At 37.8% G+C, this 21,579-nt stretch overlaps 1 protein-coding gene across 4 annotated transcripts; it reads left to right on the top strand.

The window, feature by feature from the left end:
• Positions 1–1,661: 1,661 nt before the first annotated feature.
• thrap3a (thyroid hormone receptor associated protein 3a) lies at positions 1,662–21,461 on the top strand. Of its 4 annotated transcripts, XM_053236082.1 has the most exons (12): positions 1,662–1,940; positions 3,854–3,994; positions 8,962–9,123; positions 11,285–12,187; positions 12,958–13,677; positions 15,634–15,785; positions 16,256–16,367; positions 16,501–16,585; positions 17,386–17,567; positions 17,804–17,957; positions 19,391–19,537; positions 20,466–21,461. In XM_053236082.1, the coding sequence occupies exons 3-12, from the start codon at positions 8,990–8,992 to the stop codon at positions 20,679–20,681; spliced, it is 2,805 nt and encodes a 934-aa protein (XP_053092057.1). In that variant the 5' UTR covers positions 1,662–1,940; positions 3,854–3,994; positions 8,962–8,989; the 3' UTR covers positions 20,682–21,461. The 4 variants fall into 4 exon arrangements, with proteins under 4 accessions (XP_053092057.1, XP_053092048.1, XP_026770142.3 ...); XM_053236073.1 differs by lacking the exon at positions 3,854–3,994; XM_026914341.3 differs by lacking the exon at positions 3,854–3,994 and having other exon boundaries at positions 8,933–9,123.
• The last annotated feature ends 118 nt before the right edge of the window (positions 21,462–21,579 follow it).

Here is a 21,579-nt window from a genome sequence, read left to right as displayed (position 1 = left end):
CTGTGTGCGTGGAGTTCGCATGTTCTCCCTGTGCTTCAGGGGTTTCCTGTGGGTAATCTGGCTACAGTGGGCACAGGCTCACTGAAACTGGACAGCTGAAGACTGGAAAAATTCACCTGGTCTGTTTGCTCTTGATTTTTTGCTGAGACATTCAGATGGTGGGGTCAGAATTTGGTGTCAACAACCAGAAGCCTTGTGTCAGCAGTTCATGCTGGTGGCGCTGGTGTATTGGTGGGGGGAAGGTTTTCTTGGCACACACAGCCTATCTGAGTATTGTTACTGGCCACACGTATCACTTTATAGCCACAATTTACTCATCTTATAATGGCTACTTCCAGCATGATAACACTCAAAAGTCATATCAAATTAGTTCCATGAGCATGACATTGATATCAGCGTAATTCAACAGCCTCCCCAGTCACCAGATCTGCATCCAGTACAGTACCTTTGGTAAGTGGTAGAATGAGAGATTCACAGCATGAATGTCCAGCTGACAAATCTGCAGCAATTACGTGATCCGATCATGTCAGCATGGAGCAGAATCTCAAAAGACTGCCATAAAGATCTGAGGCTGTTGTGAGAGCAAAATGGGGTCCTACTCACTTTATCCTGATCAGGGCCATGGTGGATCTGAAACATTTAAAATTCTGCAAACATTTAGACATCTGCAAACATTAAGTTTAGTACAGTTGAACATCCCATTCCAAAACCATGGGCATTTATAAAGAGTTGTTCCCTCGTTGTTGCTATAACAATCTCCATTCTTCTGGGAAAGCTTTCCACTGGATTTTGGAATGTGCCTGTGAGGATTTAGCCATTCAGCCACAAGAGCAGTAGGCAACATCTCTGAACATCTCAAAGGTGCTCAACGGGGATTAAGCCAGGGATCTGTGCAGGCCATTTGAGTTCATACTTCCACACCAACCTTGGCAAACCCTGTCCTTATGGAGCTTGTACATAGGGGGATTGTTATGGAGCTTTGTGCACAGGGGCATTGTCATGCTGGAACATGTTTGGGCTAGGCACGTCGATTCCTATGAAGGGAAATCTTAATGCTACAGCATACAAAGATATTGTAGACACTTGTGTGCTTCAATCTTTGTGGAAACAGTTTGAAGAAGTCTCGTGTATGTGAGTGAAGGTTAGGTGTCCATGTACTTTTGGCAATATAGTTTATTTATTACTAGCACGTTAATAGTGTAACTCAATAACATTTTTACATTATTTAGTCTACCTATAGCTATTTCAGCTTATACTCAGATGAAGGGGTTCTTCTTTCATCACTGGAATTATTAGCCTTTCACCTGTGATGGGAATTCAGTACCCTTTTTAATATCTTTTTATGAAATGTAATTTATTGTTCAGTCTAAAATAATTAAGCAAGCGTAAAGAGACAGGGAAGCTGTCAGCTACGGGTCTGACAGCTGGAATGCACAGACGAAACTTGGACCCTCTCCAACCTCCCCATATTACTGCACTAAAGAGTAGGTGAAAATAGTACGCCACCTATAGTATGGCATGCTTTGGTTGCATAGTGTTGTGGATTACTATCGAGTGCTGGTAGTTTGGGATTTGGGACTTCAGAGGAGGAGGAGGAGGAGAAGGAGGAGGAGAAGAAGGGGGAGGAGGCAAATTGAACATGTGTGGCGCCTTTGCATAATTGTGCACTCATGCTCCAGTCTATACGCGGTGCATTACGCAGCTGTGGATCAAGGCGCAGGTCAGTGAGTGAGCAGCTCTGCTCTGCTCTGCTCTGCTCTGCTCTTCATTCCTCTCAAGTTTAAACTGCTGAAAGAGGACACTTGGATGTTACCGATTTAGACATTTTGCTTCAGTCAATCAGCCAAAGTGTGATCGATGTCTCTGAATGAGAGATAAGCAAAGAAGACTGTAGTCTTTGGAAGAACATCCGATTCAGGAATCTGGAACATACAAAGTCGGTGAGTGTTTTCTGAGAATAGTCACTGATGTTTGTAAAAATAGCACTGATTTTATCAACAAGTAGGACTTGTAAGATTCATAACTTTCTTTGCAAGCTCATCAACAAGTCATCCAAAAGTTATTCCGCCCTTCTACTCCTCATTTCTAAGGCTTTAAGAGTGAAACATCTGGATTCGGGTGATGATGTTTCTGTAGTTGGTGTATGATATGCAGTGCGCATTGGTTCATTTCAGGAGCTAGTGAGGAGCTGAGGATCTGTCTTAATGCCTTCTTATCTGAGTTAAAAGTGTGCTGCTGAGGTCCAGCACACATGCAGCTCATCTCCAGCTCTGCAGACACGTGTTCTGTCTAATGCTCTGTATCTCTGTGTTTATCAAACCTGCCTTTTATGTTATTATTATGAGGTGTTCTGAGTAGGTTATGACACTGCTAATATAAATCACTATAAACTTCACACAAATGAGCAATATTGATAAACTAGTAGCTAATTACACTATCAGAAAAAAGGGTACTAATCTGCACCTATCCTTGGCACTGGTGTGGTACCTTTACCTTTACTCATTCACCTGGAAACATGGATATATAGAAATGATTTAAAGTACTTAATTGGGCCATAATAATGTTTTAGAGTAAAGCTTTAAAGGTACACTATATGCACCTTTTTACGTAAAAGATATATGCTAAAGGTACAAAAGATGTGCGGTTAAGGGTACCACGCCAGCGACAAGGAAAGATAGAGTTTAGTAGCTTTATTTCTGAGACTCAACATTTACAGATTTTGAAAACACTGGACAAATAAAAGTTATATTTATATAAGAATATATCGAGTGAAGTTCTTTGGTAATAGAAGAGTTTACTTTTCATAGAAGAGTTACTTTTCATCTGCATGATATCTGAATAATAAGCTCACAAACATGTTTTAATAATGAGATCCTGGTTTCTATCTTTATTTAACCCTCTTTGCTCAGTTTATGGAGTGTTGTGTCTGAGTTTTTGGGTGTTTACCCTTCTGTATCTACTTGAACATAAAGCTTGGGTTTAGCAGCAGAACAGTTAAGTAAATGTTAGGATAAGTTAACATTTGACTTGTGCGGTTTAATATTTGCCAGTATTTGTAGTAACTTCCTGAAAGCTCCACAGTAGCCTACCTCAACCTTCTGTCAGACTTCTAAACCAACTTCTACCAGTTCCATAAGATCACTCGCCACCTGTGGTCCATTCTGTGTGAGATATTTTGGAATAAAGTCCAGCTACCAGTTGTGTACTTTAAAAGAGCTTGTTTAAACAATCTGTGTTGATAATACAAAGAAAAACTGCATTGAACATACTGATAGATTTGCATTACGCCGAATATACTGCTATACACTTTAAAACGAACCTTCAAGGAGAACTCATCAGGAGAATACCTTCAAAAAGGATCAAAGTGTATGTGGGGTTGTGGAGATTTGTATTTCTCCATCATGCTGTAAACAGACTGTTCTCGCCAGGGTTTGGGGAGGAAAGCCATGTGTGGTCCATCATGAATGCAGTGTGGGCATCGCCGCTCAGTGAATATATAGTATATAGAGAGGTAAATTTTACTGCACCATGTCTCAGTTCAGTATAATAAGTAGTAAATAATTTTACAGATTCATGTTTTATGTAATTATATATGAGCGTGATATTGAAATCCCAGCAGTTAATCCTGATCTTGGAAATAAACACATAGGATTAAACCGCAAACCATTAGCTCTTCTGTCTGATATTACTTCTGTAACTGTGTATTACTTCTCTTGTCGACCATCACACTATCAACCATTCTGTTAAAATGTGAATATCATCGAATAACTTACTACTTATTTATTTTACTGCACTGTTACACTTTCAATTGTCTATGAATAAGAGGAGCTGTTCCCCTGTTTATGTCTCACAGATAGCGAGTGTGACCGGAGGAGCCTGTGTGATATCCCTGGCTTTAATGATAGCGCAGTTGATTGAGTGGTGCTGCTTAGTGCTGCCGTATCAGGTTGCTTCACAATTGTTCGCATCAGCTTGAACCCCCTCAATCGAACAGGTGATGAGGCTTAAGCTGCAGTTGCCATTTTCGGGAGGCATTTGTTTGCATGTGCGTGCATGTGTGTGTGTGTGTTTTAGAGATACGTGAAGGACATGGGAAGGAGGTGGTGTGTGTTTTGTGGGTAACAAATGCCCCAGGATATTTTGAACAAGCTTTTTTTGTTTTTTTTTTTAGACATCAAATCACGGTCAGGGAGTACGTTCTCTGTTGGAAACAGCTGCTCTTCACTAATCTCCTGCTTTCAGAAGCATCTCATTGTTCCTCCCACCACTAGAATCCAGTTGTTCTTCTCCAGAAAGCTGAAATTAGAGATCAGTCATATGCTTGCATGTCAGCATCAGCGAACCATGTTAAGATTTTCCATTTACAGACAACTTGCTTATTTATTATAACAAATTAAGAGAAATGTGATAATTTTTGCTCATGTGAACAAAAAACTCATACTCATAGCCAACTACAAACACAGTCAGATTTGTTATTAACTCCAAACCATTGAACAGAGTGTCAGTCTTAGCATCCTTTCATATGCTAATAAGCAAGGGCTGTAACCATCATTTAACAGCAGTGTTCCAGAGTGTTTTATTCCTCTTATACAACTGCAATTTGCCAATGCTAACAAGTTCTCCCTTGAGGAAAAAAACAAACAAATGTTGCTTGTTATGTTATGGACAAACTGCAAATCCCTCTGTCACACTTAAAGTTACAGTTTTTCCTCTGACTTTTACAAAGCACTGTCACTGGAGACTCCTTCCATAAATGCTAAATAAACATCTTCTGACAGAAAACTTAACCATATCAACAATTATACACATTTGTTATGTGTTTATGTGGAGCGTCCACAGTGCAAGTCCCTCTGAATTAGCTATAAAAATGATAATATATTAGAATGAGCGTGCTGTAATAAATAAAAAGGTCAATATCTTCTGATTAATCAGATTTGAGAATTCAACAGAGCTGTGGTATAAATCTCATAATGCAATTTCAAGATTCCTATTCGACGTCTGGGTTTTACATCATTAATAAGGGCTGTGATTAAATAAAAGTAAGTACAGGCCCTCATTTGATTAACTCATCAACTATACAACAGCAGTAGTTAAAGATTTTTCTCAGCATATAAAGAGCTCTTTTAATTTAGACAAACAAATGTCACTTACAATCAGCTGCAGTTGAGGCCAAGTTTTCACCAAGGATAAAGACATTCGAACTCAAGTTGTCACAACTCCACACATTTCCTGTGTTAAGTCAATACTATATCAGATTCTCAGTGGTTCAAAAGTTTACACTTACACTTTGTTAATATTTGTTGGCTTAATATTAATTGCTTAACTTGAATCCAACACTTGGGGTAGCCTTCCACACGCTTGTCTCAATACCTTGTCAGAAATTTTGCCCATTTCTCCAGACAGAACAGGTGAAACTCAGGCAAGTTTGAGGGACTCCTTGCTCGGACACGTGTTGTTGTTGTTGTTGTTGTTGTTGTTGTTGTTGTTGTTGTTCAGTTCAGTCCACAAATTTAGTTCCAAAGCCATTTTGTTAGAGCTCTGGAGGTATGCTTAGGATCATTGCTGGAAGACCGAATATTTTCCTCAGTATTTTTAGATAATCCTCTTTTTGCTTGTTGCCATCTACAGTATTTTCTCAAGTGTACAATCCCTTTTCCAGCAAAACACAACCACAACATGATGCTCTCCAGATTAAAAGCCTCACCCTTTCTCCTCCATACAGAGCACTGATCATGTCTGTTAATCCCTGAGAGTTAATTTGTGCCTCTTTCCTGAATGACACAGTGTCTGTGTCCCAAGATTTTTATATTTGCATGCAACTGTTTGTACAGATCCTCATGGTACCTTCAGTTGTTCAGAAATGGCTCCTAAGGAGGATCTGGACTTGTGGCGGTCCAAAATTTGTTTTCTGAGGTCTTGGCTGAGTTTTGGAGATTTTCCCCTAGTATCAAGAGCAAAAGGCACTGGCTCATAAATCCAACCACAGGTGCACTCACTCCTTATTAACTCCTATTTATGAGGTCAATTGCACATCAGAAGCTTCTGAAAGTCATTACATCTATTTCTGGAATCTTCCAGACTGTTGAAAGAGACAGTAAGCTTAATGTATGTAAAATATTTGACCAGCTAGAATTCTGATATAGTGAATTAAAGAAGAAATGAGTCCGTTGATAATCAATTGTTTTAAAATTACCTCATTTTTAAACAAATTCTGAACATGCCCTTATTGACTTGCCTGAACAGAAAGAAACGTGTAAGTTGTGAGTTATGTGAGTAAACATTTGGCCTCAACTGTACTATAAATTAGGGATATAGATATTGAAATTGAAAAAAAAAGGTCATTTTTAATAGCTATGAACTGTTTGAAAAATTTGCAGTTTTTAATTTTATTTTAATGTGTACAATTGAGAATTTTCTATGTTTTTTTTCTCCATATGGGAATGTGATGCACTATTGAACCCAGTTCCATACATTTTCACTGTTCAAACACTGTTGCAAACAGTTTACATAGTTAGCAAAGAGCCTCCCTGTCCGGAGGCCGAAGGAAATTATGTCCTTTGAGCCAAAAGCAACAGCTACCCAAAATGAAAAATCTTGCATTTTATAAACGGGCAGCTGCGCTGTGTGCTGAACAGAGATGGCATGTGGACTTTCAGTGCTTGGTCTGCAGTTTTTTATTTAAATCCAGATGGGCCTCGATAAAAACAATATTTCTAATGCTGAATTAGTATAAAATTTTAACTCTTAGCAGTATGAATATGTATGAATATGACAATATGATATACCTCTTGTTCACACTAATAAATCTGTGATAATCATGAATAATCTATGATCAGGATATAAACTTATATGAGGTTCAAGATAAAAAAAAATTAGCAGTTTTGTTCAGTGGAAAGATCTTTCATCTTGGACTGCCACGTGTACAAACCTGATTCCAAAAAAGTTGGGACACTGTACAAATTGTGAATAAAAATGGAATGCAATAATTTACAAATCTCATAAACTTATATTTTATTCACAATAGAATATAGATAACATACCAAATGTTGAAAGTGAGACATTTTGAAATGTCATGCCAAATATTGGCTCATTTTGGATTTCATGAGAGCTACACATTCCAAAAAAGTTGGGACAGGTAGCGATAAGAGGCCGGAAAAGTTAAATGTACATATAAGGAACAGCTGGAGGACCAATTTTCAACTTATTAGGTCAATTGGCATCATGATTGGGAATAAAAAGAGCCTCTCAGAGTGGCAGTGTCTCTCAGAAGTCAAGATGGGCAGAGGATCACCAATTCCCCCAATGCTGCGGCGAAAAATAGTGGAGCAATATCAGAAAGGAGTTTCTCAGAGAAAAATTGCAAGGAGTTTGAAGGTATCATCATCTACAGTGCAAAATATCATCCAAAGATTCAGAGAATCTGGAACAATCTCTGTGCGTAAGGGTCAAGGCCGGAAAACCGTACTGGATGCCCGTGATCTTCGGGCCCTTAGACGGCACTGCATCACACACAGGAATGCTACTCTAATGGAAATCATAACATGGGCTCAGGAATACTTCCAGAAAACATTGTCGGTGAACACAATCCACCGTGCCATTCGCCGTCGCCGGCTAAAACTCTATGAGTCGAAAAAGAAGCCATATCTAAACATGATCCAGAAGCGCAGGCGTTTTCTCTGGGCCAAGGCTCATTTAAAATGGACTGTGGCAAAGTGGAAAACTGTTCTGTGGTCAGACGAATCAAAATTTGAAGTCATCTATGTTGTATTCTGAATAAAATATTGAAATTTGAAACTTCCACATCATTGCATTTTGTTTTTATTCACAATTTGTACAGTGTCCCAACTTTTTTGGAATCGGGTTTGTATGTATAATCATAATTGCTAGCAAATTAAAAATAAGCATTTTTGAGTTTTGCCCAACAAATTAAATACACCTCAGTTCTTATTTATTTTATGTGACTGCAGTTGGGAGTTAGTACATTAAGATTAAAAGGGTCCTTTATTTTTATGGTGAGAAAATGTTTCATTGCTGTGTGGCTATAGTTAGTAATAATTAATCAAAGAATTAAGTCCACTTTATAATGCAGTTTCAATTTTGAATGCTTTATTACTTGCCAAGTACCGGGCCACTTAACCCTGAGACATACACTAGTGTACTCGTAGATGACAATGATAGACAACAGCTCCAAATGCCCTTTCAGCACCTCTAGAGAAACATAAACCAGTGGTTGATCATTAAGGCCATTAAGACCATTCAAGCTGTTAATGGACGGCAAATTTACCCACAAAATGCCGAGTATTTTACAAGTATTTTATTCGAATACAACATTGGCCTATAATCATTTTGTAAATGACTATAACATAAACCATACAAAATAAAAATAAAAAAAACCAACATAAATGCAACAAAAAATACAACATAAAATACAATATTAAGGTGTTGGGCCACCGTGAGTCACAGAACAGCCTCAGTGTGGCATGCAGTTCATCAAAGTTGAACTTGAAGTGAAATTTCACATGAATTTGTTTTAATGAATATAATTTTACATGCGAACAGGTGAACAGGAGAGTTACCTGCTTTGTTATTGGTGCAAATAATCTTGCAGGGTTTGTCTGATTTGACTGCCGGGCCACAATTTGTCAAACCCTAGTATACATAAAACTACATGTTTTTAATATCAAGGTTTCCATATTTAGGCTTAATTTAAATATATGGAAACTACTTCCTCAGTTTTAGCCACCCATCTTTCCAATGCAGCTGACGTAAAAGTGCGGTTCTTTTCTATGAATTTAACAAAAGTATCTTTATGCTTTAGTATCATGGCTATCTCAGTGATATTTCCTGTTGCCCTTAAACCTATGTTTAATCAAAATCCATTAACTCCAACTTAGGAAGTAAATTCAGAGTACCATCATTATGTGTTTTTCAGTGGCTGGTTTCTGCTACATTCTCTGACAGGAACCTGTAAGCAAGCTCTCCAGCAGTGATGTCTAAGACACCAAGATCTTCTTCCAGAACTTACTCACGATCAGCCTCCAGGTCAAGATCAGGTTCTGACTCTCGCTCCCGCTCCAGGTCTCGAAGCAGCTCGCAGTCTCGTTCGAGGAAGCACCGCTATGGGTAACTTCCTGCTCAATCATACCTAAAACCCTGTGGTTAGTGAATGTAGCCCTTACAGTTGCTAAAGTGTTACCCACAAATACTGCTGCTAATTATAGTATCAGGTTCAGGTTTCAAGCCACAGTTTCGATGAACAGTAGAAACCTGAGAGCACAGTACACTCACATGAAACAAATGAATGGATTTTAACATCCTGTTACATGCTTTAAATAACAGTTGAAGATTTTGCTTAAGGTATTTATTTACAAAAGTGGTTCTGTGCATTATATAACATAAGACAGGGTAGCAAGCCATTTAACTGAAGGGCTTCAGTGCTTGATTTAAATGAAAAACAACTTCAAGAAATTAGAAAGCACTCCATAAAGGTTTCAGCTTTATAAAGGATGTTCTGAAGCATGCAGAGGAAGAACAGACGTCATATGCAAAGCTGATGTGTAATTTCTCCTGAGTGGCTTATTCCATAGTAAACATGAAATCATGTTGTAGAAGAGCTGCCTCTCAGGCCACTTTATGTATAACCCTGACCCTACCCAAATAACTTACTTCTCTGGAAAAGTCAGATTTAGCTTAAAGTTTCAGCTTAGTTAGTAAATCATACCCTATTTATAGCATTTTTTTTAGGATTGTGGCTTTATGAGGGCTTACTATGATTTCCAGTATGAATCGGATCATTTCCAGATTTCTCTCTAGCGTCTTCATTATACTACGAATGTAAATTGATCTGTTTTGTCTTTTCCAAACTGCACAACAAGGTGGTGGTGGCACATAGTTCTTTGCAGATTCGTGTGTTGTGTTGTTCAATTTGTAAAACAAAATTTTACAAATACAGATACAGGCCTTTAGTGATACAGTAAAGCCCAAATCTAAAACCTTTTAATTTCTAAGAAAGCTCTAGAGTCTGAAATGTCCAAAGCTTTTATCCTCAGTATGTAGGAATATGAACTGTATCAGTCTGTTAAACTCACTCAAGAACTGAATCTGAAATGCACTTTTTTTAAATATAAAAAGGACTTTTTATATTTATACTCTTAGCTGTATTTTCTGGGTAAGAATAGTGTGGCGTAACTGGCAGTCAGAAAACCTCCTCCTGCTTGGCAGTATAAGAGTGGAAATCTTTCCCAGATGACCCATGTGACTGACTCTTTCCATACACACTCAGCACAAGAGATGCAGAACCTTTCTCACTCTCTATAAGAGTGCAGTGCTGCTCTGAGTATCTCTTTTCTCTTTATTCCAATGAAAAAGCTCACTGGGTGAGTACAATTGTGCATTAAAATGATTAACAAGACTAATTACAGGAGGTTAACGAATCAGTCTAGCTTGCAGCTAAAGAATAGTTATTGTGTTTTACATGTGCTTTGCATCTGCTTAAAAAGCTAAAGTATTTTCTAACAAATTAAATAAGTTCAAATTAATTTCAGTTTTATTACATTGTTATTCAAAAGCAGTTGCAAACATTAGATAAGTGGCATGTGAGTAAAGAAAGCACATGGAAACATGACCATTCAGACGTAGACATTTCGGGGAAAAATTATCTATGAGTGTTTGGAAACAAAACTTCACACGTTTTTTTTTTTAATACTTTTTACCTTGTGTGTTTTACTTCAGTTTTGACGAGTGCTGCTGGAAAAGTAAATTATGAGAATGAATATAATAAATGTTTCTGGCATTTCTGTGATTTGAATGATTGTAATACATTCTGTACATGCTCCATGCTAAGAAGTCTATTTGAATGTGCACATAACTGGGTAAATATTTGTATTTATAAGAATTCTGAGGGTATCTTAGTTAGTACGGTTTAGCAGCTGTTTATCATGTGTGAATTAGTGCGTGAGTGGAAATACAGCAACAGAGAAAAAAGATGACATTTTGGGTTATGTGGTGCTCTAGGGCCACCTTGTGAACAAAATACTCCCTGCAGCTACAACTCAAGCTGATGCCGAACTTACGTCATGTAAACAATTGCTATTACAATACTTTACTTGATTTTATAGAAGACATGCAATGCTAAATGTAACTCATACATGGAGTAGTTAGTTTCTGATGACCTAAATTGTTCTTTGTGTGCATCAGATATTAATGAGCATGCAAATTTGGCCCAACTTTATACTCAGTATATATACGATATACTCAGTTAAGCTTTGTTCTTGTTATCTTCAAGCTCTAGATCTCGCTCTCGGTCCAGATCCCACTCTCCATTCCATAACCGGGGACGGAAACATCCACGGGAATATCAGAACCATCGGGAGTTCAGAGGTTACCACAGAGGCTTCCGGAGGCCTTATTACTTCCGGGGTAGAGGACGAGGCTTCTTCCGTGGCCGATTTCAGCGTGGTGGAGGTGGATACAATAATTATAGATCAAACAACTGGCAAAACTTTGTCCAGCATCCGCAGCAAAAGCAGCAGAAACAGCAGAAGCAGCAGCCGCAGCACCAGCACCAGCACCAGCACCAGCACCAGCAAAAGCAGCACACTCACAGCCCCAAGAGGGGACGCTCTCACACCCCCAAGAAACGTTCAAACAGCCCGCAATCCCTAAGTCATTCGCACCGCTCTGACAGATCTGCGTCACTGCATTCACACCACTCTTCTTCCTCCAGCTCATCCCAACAGATAACTGCTTCAGTTAAGCAGAATTCTAAGGCTGGAATAGAGGTTCTCTCTGCACCTAAGGAAAGCCAGAAAGCTGGAGGAGGAGATGCTACACTGTCAGTGCAAGGAGCGCAACACCCAGAGGTGGATGGAAGTACAAGCGGAGAGAAGACCCCTAAAACATGGCTGTTTCCAATAAATCATGACAGCAGCACAAAGAGGGACAGTCCACATATTCAGTCTGCTGTCAGTGCCGTCCAGGACGATCCAGCCTCCACTGAATCAGGTCCTGTGCCTGGAAATTCAGGAGCAACTAGCAATGGTGCCACCTACAGCCAGACTGTTGCTTCTACTCCCTCTAACAGTAGCCCTCAAAAGAAAAGTCCCACTACAGTTTTCTCAGGCTTTGGGCTTTTTTCAAATGCTGACCAGGAAGAGGATACGGTTGCCATCTCTATAGCTTTTAAAAAGTAAGCTAGTGACTTACTTAATACATAATTTGATCTTATTTTGCTTATACTTGTAAGTTAGGTGTTGTGGGTACAGAGATTTTAGCTGAGATGATTACACAAGAAGAATGATTCAGTCAGTGACTCAGCCATATATGGCAGCTGCAGATACTTTTGCTGCCGAACTGATACACTTTACCATTAAGAATTCTTATTTATTATTTTATTATTTTATAATTTATTATTAAGAATTCTTGCATCTGGGATTTGGGTCAGAGTATAAACTGAAATGACTCATTACAAACTCTTTGTGGGTTTGTGAGCCAGAGAAAAAGCAGTGGCTACTGTTGGATATGGATTTTAGGAGAAAAGTCATGCATTTTAATTATACTGTAACTGTCAAACAACTCAGAAAAAGTGATAGTTTCTGAGAAAGACCTCTGAGAAATTTACTAAAATCCCTAAAACAAGCATTCCCAGAAATCCAATCATGAAGTTCTGTGAATGTTTTGCAGTCAGGGAAGCTCATATCGCATATTTGGGTAAGATGGTTAATCATAGTATACAATAGTTATAGCTATGATGCTAAGGTATTTATTTTACAACTGTATGGCCTCAAACTTGACAAGTTAGATGTAATAATTAGCCATAATTATTTTCAACATACATGACAAGTATAGAATTCCCAGAGACTTCCTTTCTGGAGTCGTTTTATAGATTTTTTGTTACTGTTTTGTGGCTATGAACAGGCATAATTAACTCTAAAAAAATCTCTTTCTTTTGCTTCTCAGATTCTTAGAGGAGCAGAGGAATAAAAAGCAGGCTCTTGCAGATAAAAGCATGGAGAATGTGGCAGACAATGGAAATGCATGTCCTGAAAATAGAAATAGCAAATGTGAAGGCACTTTTGATCGTCTGTCTGGTCCAAAACTGTCCAGGCCTGCAGAACAAAACAACAAAAAGGAGAGTGAAAAGTACAAATACGTAGACAATTTCAAGGGGAACACATCATCCAATAGTTTCAGGCCAGCAATCCTCTCTGAAGAGGGGGAGGAGGAAGAGGATGAGGACACTGAACCCCATCTACAGATGAGGGTTTTGGAGAATGAAGTTCCTAACCGTAAAAGCAAAGTCGCAATGTCGGCTCGTGAACTGTTTGAGGAACATCTCAGGAGGTTGGATGACAGAGCATGGGATGATGAGCTTGAAGCCTTTCTAATAAACCGAGAGAAGGAGAGGGCTGCAAGCATTCTATCTGCTCTGTCTAAGAGGGAGAAGTTTGCACGTAAGTTTGAGGACCTTTCCCCTGAAAGACCCTCAAAAGTGAAACGAAAGGACAAAATGACATTGAGTCCCTCTCCCACATACAAAGCTCCTTCACGAAGGAGCAATGAGTCCCAAGAACCAGAGATGTTCATGAATTTGGGTGATGAATCCTCACCCAGGGCTTCAGGGAAAAGAGAAAGAGAGTTTAGTCTGAGGATGGATTCTCTTAGTGAAGATCTGGCAAGGTAAATAATTCCCTATTTTACTGTGAATTTTTTTTCTTCTCAAATGTATGATTTTTTCCATATTTGGAAGGTGTTTTTAAAATTTTATCATAGAATTTAATGCTCCATAGTTATTAGTTATTTACCTACATTATGTTTTCTGATCACTGATGAGAAAATTCAGCTTGATTTCTTATTCGTGATCCGTGTAAAATCGTCTGCCTTCAAGTAAGTCCAATTCCGAATAGCTTTATGTGCACTGTTCTCACTGCGCAGGGTAAACATCCCATTATAGCACTATTTAGTGACATCTTCAAATTACCATTACGTAAACGTCTTAAACCTTTCACTTCAACAGAACTATTGCCAAAGTGAACCTATTTCGTAACTGGACAAAGAGAACCAAAATATCCATAAAACCCTAACTTAAGCTCTTAGGAGATCATTTAAACTCGCAGTAAAATGCAGAAACAATATCAGTTCCTTTGAGGAAATCTGGACTCCATTTTCACAAAACCTTGAGCTAATCCTTCTATCCAAGCTGAAGCATAGCTCTTGATAAAGCATAGCTTACTTTTCTTTTCTTTTATGTCTCTTTGTCTTTTTATAACTTCTAATCATGAAATGAAATCTACAGCCTCCCTGTGAACCTGTTGGTTCAAATTTGCATTTCTGTGATGATTCCCATTTCTATTTCTGTCTGTGTATTTGTTCCCGAATGTTTTTGTTTTGCTTTTGGGTGTAACATTATGGAAAAGGAATAGAGGGGGGAAATGAATAGCGGTGACTAAATGGCAAGTATATTTATGTTAAATCTGAATTATAGCCTAAATGAAAAAAAAAAAAAGACATAGGGGTGGCACTGGACTCCCTACTTAGTGCACACTATGACCATTAGGATGCCATTTGAGAAACCTTTTTTGAGTTTGCACTTAGTACCATGTGCATCTTATTGTAAAATAAGCAATTTGCTGTTGTTTCTTTTAATCAATGAAAATAAATTTGTGAATTTTGAGTAGTATTTTACTGCTTATGTCCATCACTAGTCACCCCTACAGGTCATCCTAATAATCCCCCTGCTGAAAAAGTGTTGTCCAGCAACAGCATTGTCCAGACTTCAGATTGTGTGCTGAATGCTGTACTAAAGGATGCACCAGTACTGTTTTTTCCAGATTAAGTACGAGTACACATACATGTTGTACTGATATCGATCCTGCTACAGAAGGATTAATTGATTAGGGATGCCTTAGACTATTTAATATAGCTCTGTTTATGCTTCCTCATTTTAAACAGTAGTCATGAAAAGTGCATTAAGGCTACAAGGCTCCCTCTGTTTTCCTTTCCTTTTCTTATCATTTCAAGTTGTCTGTTCATTAGCACAACAGTGTACACTAAGCTTACGTCACATAATATCATGTTGGTATCAGTGTATTTTTTTTTTACCAGGAAGATTCTGAATAAACTAGCTCATTATTAGAGTGCTATGCAATACCAGTATCAATGTATTGATGTATCCCTAGCTAACCGTATTGCAGGGTAGATTTAGTAGGATAGATTTTAACAGATATTGACAATATCAATCGACACGACAAACCTGCCTTGCAATAATTTTTGCTCACAAACATTTTGCAGAACAGAGAAGACTTGTGTGAATAACTCACTTACCAAAGAAACCTAAGTGCACATACAGAAAGCATTTTTCTGTTGACAGAAATGACCGTACATCATTCAACTTGCTTTCACCTTTTCTTTCATCGTGATGAGACACTGCAGTGTGTTCCAATACTTACAAATTTTTCCAAAATCCAATGCACAACAATGATCTTCTGGATAAAATAAATGGTGAAATTCTGCTGTCACATTTGGTTTGTACAGCATGTTTAGTCCTACTGTATATGTTGTTCTGGTTTATTTGTTCTTTGTACTTTGAAGAGAAATTATGCACTATTATTAAGTGTTGTTTGTTATGTCTTGCAGATCATCTGTTTTGCCTAATGATTGGAGGAATACTATGGATCTTACGCATAGCGATAAAAAGGGACTTCAGCACCGTTGGTGTAATAATTTATGCAGGAGCACAACAGAGCTGTTTGCACAGCATGTCATTTCAATTGTCCATTACGTCACAGGTGATTAAAATCTCTATGATATAATGAACACTGCTGTTACGGTTGTCAGATTCCATCTTTAACAATGCATTGTTTTATATGTGGTTCAACAGATAGATAAGCTTAACTCTTCAATCGAGTTGATGGGTGATGCAAAAAGGTTTCAGCAAACTATCAATTATGTGAACTGTACTATTTAAATTACACTCAAACCCCAAAGTGCAATGATATTCAAACAGAACAAATAGTTTAATAAAAATGTGCAGATTGTAGAAGAATCACTGGCCACTGGGATACTGTTATACTGTGCCTTGATATTTCACTTTATCTCAAAGCTCATAAGGAATCATCTGTATTGTGCAAGTGGTGTGATTTAATGATTAAATCAATTATTATATGTGTTGAGGTTGTGTTTGTGTTCATATTTATTTGATCAAACCTTGGGCAAAAATGGATTATTATCAGTAACCGAATATATCTATCTCTCATAGCGCAACATTTCTCTTCTTCTGGAATGACTCTAAGCGATCGGTTTACCATGTACCAAAGACTAGCAGCTGAGAAAGAAATCATGAAGCCAAGAAAGAGTCCAGAGATACACAGGTATTGAAAATCTTATTTCTGACTTTGATTAATCAGTTTTTCTTATATTGAGAAATTGCAGTAGCCTAAACTTTAGGATCTTTATCCCCCGAAAAATTCCTGATTTCTTTCTTTCTTTGTCGTTTCTCCACAGGAGAATTGATGTTTCTCCCAGTGCTTTTATGAGGCACTCATTCCTGTTTGATGAGTTGAAAGGCTCCGGGGATAGCAGCTCCAAGGTGACAGAAAATTTTGAAATATGCCATATTTTGGAAACAAATGCTGCAAGAATGAGCCAGCCAGAGCATCTTTAGCATCCCCCCCTCTCTCTCTCTCTCACTAAGCCCCTGATTTTCTCTTGCAAGAGAGACATAATCTCACTGCTAAATGAAAGTGAGATGTGAAAATGGGCACATTCAGTTAATTGTGTTGTAAATTTCCCCACAACAATTGATGGTTATGCTTTACTGTGGGTACAAGCCTTCTTAAGGCAGTTGAGTCAAGAAATGAGCAATCATAAATGGAAGTGACCAGTTGCTCCCATGGCAAAGCCATTCAAGGGACTCTTATCAGACATCATAGTAAGTATTCTTCTTCAAAGCCTGAACAGAGCAAAACAAGCCAAAAGCCCTTAAAATACTTTCATGTCCAGTGAAAGTATTGTGATGTGGTGATTTGAGCTTTCTCAATTTGCCAATGCTTGTTCTCCACAATGTTTCAAAACTGTTTAAGCTGTGGAAGGATTCCTGAATTGAAGATGAAGTCTTTAAGGTCCTGATATCTTTAGATTTTTTTATTTAAAGATGAATGGAGTAATTTTTTCTAAAGATGAGTGAAAGTTCTCTGTTAGTGCAAAAAGGGGTTTCACATGTGCTGTTAAAACTGAGGAAAATGCACTTCATTAGGTCCATTTGCATGACTAAATCATTTGTGGAGTTTTCTTGTCTCTGTCCCTTCCCATATAGTTTTGAAGGACGCCAGTAGCATACAAAACAAATCTTTAGTCTGGCCACAACGTCTTTTTGTCTCCTCAACACAGGCTGAAGGTAAACACTTTAAAGGAGATACAATGGATCTTCCAATGAATGTTGAGCAGCGCAAAAAATATTCAAGCCGAGAGACAAATGAGAAACAGGAAGAGCGAGGGGAATTACGGCAAGCTCCCGAATCAAGCATGGAAAGCTCAACTGAGAAATCATCCATACGCCACAAAAAATCTAAGTAAGTTCTATAGCTCTATGTATTGGATCATTAAGAATATCGGATTACTACCTAATTAAAATTTTAAAATTAAAAATTTCAATTGTCTTTAAATACTCATCAAACATACCTCTTCCCTAGAAAGAAAGATGTTTCTGCTTCTTTTTCAAAATGTCTTTTTTGCACTTGTTCTTGTTGTTAGTCCTATTAAGCAGAGACCAGCTATTTCAGTCGAATGTTCATATTTTATCTTCCAGAAAGAGCAAGAAAAAACGCGAACGTTCTCATTCCTCCTCCTCCTCTTCTTTTGTTCCTGAGGAGGAAACAGATTCTACAGAGAAAAGCTCGGCCCAGCTACAGGTCAGAGAATGTGTTGGATCCGCAGAGACGGGACAGGCACATAGAGGATTTGTAAGTGTAATGTATTTATGCTATTTAGTGATCTAAGTTAGCTACATAGACATACTATATGGCCAAAAGTATGTGGACATCTGACCATCACAGCCATATGTGCTTTCTGAACATCTCATTCCAGATTTACAAACTGTGTGCTTCCAACTTTGTGGCAACAGTTTGGGGAAGATCCACATATGGGTGTGACGATCAGGTGTCCATAAACTCTTGTATTTAAGCAATATTGCACGAGCAATAGTACGGTTACACTGAATATCAGCACGGCTGTGATTTGGCTTCAGTATAACCGCATGACTGCGAGTGTGATATTGCTTTTATACAGCAGTTTCCTAAACAAGAAATTAATATTGAGTAAGTGACATTTCAGACACAAGATGGCCAAATGTTCTGTATATTTTTCCTCCGCTAGTGGAAATAGATCCTGAAGAAGCCACATTTACTTTATAGCACGTCAGTTAGCTTGCTAGCCAGCTCACGTTGATTTGTACATTCCGGTTAAAGGTGATTCTGGTAAAATTATCTTCAACTGACAAGCGTTCATATTTTAAGCCAAAAGTTATATTCCTTTTATGAAAAGTATTGTTTGCCGTGTTCACTAGCACTACTGTAGTAACCATTTCGAACTATAGGAAATACAGACGCTCTTGGAATGCCGCTTAACCAATCAAATTAGTGGACCGGAACTAACTAATTTTTTGTATAATAAAAAAATATTATTTGTATTTAGACCTGTGCTAAGTGAATGCTTGTATGCTTTCCTGTGTGAGCAATTGTCTGTTTTCAGTTCACACCTTCAAGATTGAAAAAAATATTCTTGAGCACATGAGTTTCTTAATTGTGTCTAGGAAACAATTACTTGCTTTTAAGCCCTGCCAAAGTTCGGAGTCTAAACAATAAGAAATAACTGAGACACACTTCCGTTTTGGGCAAAGTTACATGCAAAATGCAGAACAGTGTTTATAGTTTTTCACAATTGCTAACAAGAATTAGCAACTACCACGTTCATATCTCTGTCTGTAAAAACACAAAGCGTTGCACATCAGTTTCTTCCATGACCAAAATGCACTACATCTATCAAAACACCATAAGCGCATCTAAAACTGTCTACTTCTCTTCTAACAAGACCATTTTTGTCAATAAGCACACACTGGCCAAAAAACATTAACAACTATATAGCACTATATAACATGGATTGATGTAGCAGATATTATTTTCTTTAGTATATTCTGTACTGTAATTGCTGGTTTTCCCTTGGATGATAGAAGCTATTTTTAAAACAGAATGGCACAGTAATTGTGCCGAATAGGTCATATATAAAAGAAAGCTATAAATAACAAATTACAGTAAATTTTATCTGTGCAATTTTGAAAATAACTGCTCTCTATGCACATTTAACTTTGTATTTGTTGACACTACTGTGTATTTTGCAGCATTTCCAAATACGAGGTAGGGGTTGGAACAGAGTGAATTGCCTTGGAAAAGATAGCAAGTGCAATAGCAGTGCTCATGTGCCAGGTCATTCCAACAACATGGACTGGGATTCAGAGCAAATGGCCAAAAGCAAGAAATACTACTTGGTATGTTAAACACTTCAGTGAAACACTTCTTTTTCCTCATTCTGACTCCTCCAGAGACCATTATTTCTGCAGGGTCCTTACTCTATATAACTCTATACATTTATTATACAATTATATCACTTAAATCGCTTAAAATTAAATCACACTGAGAAACAAATTCAACAGCTGAGCCCAATTATATCGACAAACAAAGGTATAATCAACCTAATTATTATTAATACGGGGGTTGAGTTTGCAGCTAGCTGTTCATATAACATCATTTCTATAAAATCTAATGAAATCGTCCTTGCTCTTAAGAAGTCACACATAAGATCAGGTTGGAAATATTCTATTAATGGATTGTATGAATATTAGAGACCTTGTAGTTTGCTAAAAATGTTGGTTATTTCCAGATACCTGTCAGTGCTAACCATTGCTAGCTAATAATGCTAGTATTAGCTAACCAGTAAAACAAACAAAAAAAAACATTATGTTTTGAATGTAACCCTGTATTAGTGTATTAAAAAGTGTGAAGACCCTAACGGGCTAAAAATGACTAACATTACATTTTCACTTCCAAAGAAAAAATATCATTTTTAGTCAAAACCAAATTAATTATTCTCCATATAAATAATCAGTATAATTATACTCCCTATCATCATATACAAAAACCTTTCATTTTCAAGTTATTTTAAATACATAGAAGAGATATATACCAGGAGAACGTACCCTGACAGGCATTTTCCCACATTTTACCTCTAAATTGCTGTGATGTTTACATATTCCATAAACACACTGCACTATTTAAAATATATTCTCCGTCTACAATTACTATTACTTCCGTCTTCCGTGTTTTTAATCTTTAATATTTAGTAATTTCCATAATTAAAAGCAATTTAGTTACAAGCTGTATTGAGCATAACAAATTTTTCTACTTTCTGTTTTGCAGCTAGATGAAAAGGATGTTGAAGGTGAGAGGAAGTGGGTGAATACCCAAGAGCGTGGCCAGTGTGCCATTCCTCGTGTCAAAGGTCGTTTCATCTTAAGGAGGCCCACCATTTCCATCACCACTAATAACTCTAACTGGAGCCATGACAAGCTCAAGGCCAGTGGTGATGATGGTGAACCAGGCAACAGGGACCACAAGGAGCAAAACAGTGTGTGAGTCATTGCCGAGGCAGCAGGGGCTAGTGAAGAATAACTGGCAGCTTTCGCACACTGCCTAACCCCAGGTGGGCAGGACTCTCAACCCTATCCTGTGTTGGTGGACGAGAGCAGGGAACTGAATCCTCATACACCAACGTTAGCAGTTGCACTTATCAACAGGGGTCTAGTACATCTAAGTCTACTTCATAGGAGACCATTAGAAGCCCAGCTATTTCTTTTACTGGAGATATTCTTAACCCATTTTTTTTAAAAGCCTTTTAGCACTTTTTATGAATTTTTGTGCACCTGTGATTGTTGATTTTCATGCAATAACTCGACAATGATCTTTAAAGCATTATAACATATAATAGGTACCTTCAGACCTGGATATGCTGATCTGATTTTGCTTAATAATAATGTAATAATTTGGTGTTGATATAAAGTAAACTCTCACTGGACTCGTACCATATACCACACCAGGGTTTTCCGTTGGACAGAGGTCTGTTCTGACTTCCCATCATGAACTCCTGTCAGCTCGAACATAGATTCATATGGATCTATTATGGCAGTAAACAAAATTCTGAAAATTATCACTGTTTGTCATGTATAATGACCATTGCATTTCATTTTCTGTTGTGATGCATATTTTTCATGACACTAAATTTTTTCTAAAGATTTTCTCACCATGTTGACCATGTCTCCTTGTCCTTGTATGTCAGTGCTGTGTATTTATAGCTGATGGATTTCTCAGCAGTTTGCTAATTGTTCATGCAATAAATATCTGCAGTACTTTATCAGACTCATATCTAAGTTACTGTGTTGAGTCGATTGTGGTGTCCATATTGAAACATTGCTCACATTTAGACCCAGGATTTCAAACAGTGAAGGCCAAAGATTGAGAAGAAAAAGCATCACTT

This window comes from Pangasianodon hypophthalmus, chromosome 1 (genome assembly GCF_027358585.1).
Source record: "Pangasianodon hypophthalmus isolate fPanHyp1 chromosome 1, fPanHyp1.pri, whole genome shotgun sequence".
Taxonomy (NCBI): Eukaryota; Metazoa; Chordata; class Actinopteri; order Siluriformes; family Pangasiidae; genus Pangasianodon; species Pangasianodon hypophthalmus.
This window is presented reverse-complemented; position numbering and strand designations above follow the sequence as displayed.

Bases quoted from the DNA above. Each gene is read 5' to 3' on its own strand.
- thrap3a (XM_053236073.1), top strand. From the start codon at position 8,990: ATGTCTAAGACACCAAGATCTTCTTCCAGAACTTACTCACGATCAGCC. The intron at 13,678-15,633 runs GTAAATAATTCC...TATGTCTTGCAG, and splicing joins CTTAGTGAAGATCTGGCAAG to ATCATCTGTTTTGCCTAATG. The intron at 17,568-17,803 runs GTAAGTTCTATA...TTTATCTTCCAG, and splicing joins ATACGCCACAAAAAATCTAA to AAAGAGCAAGAAAAAACGCG.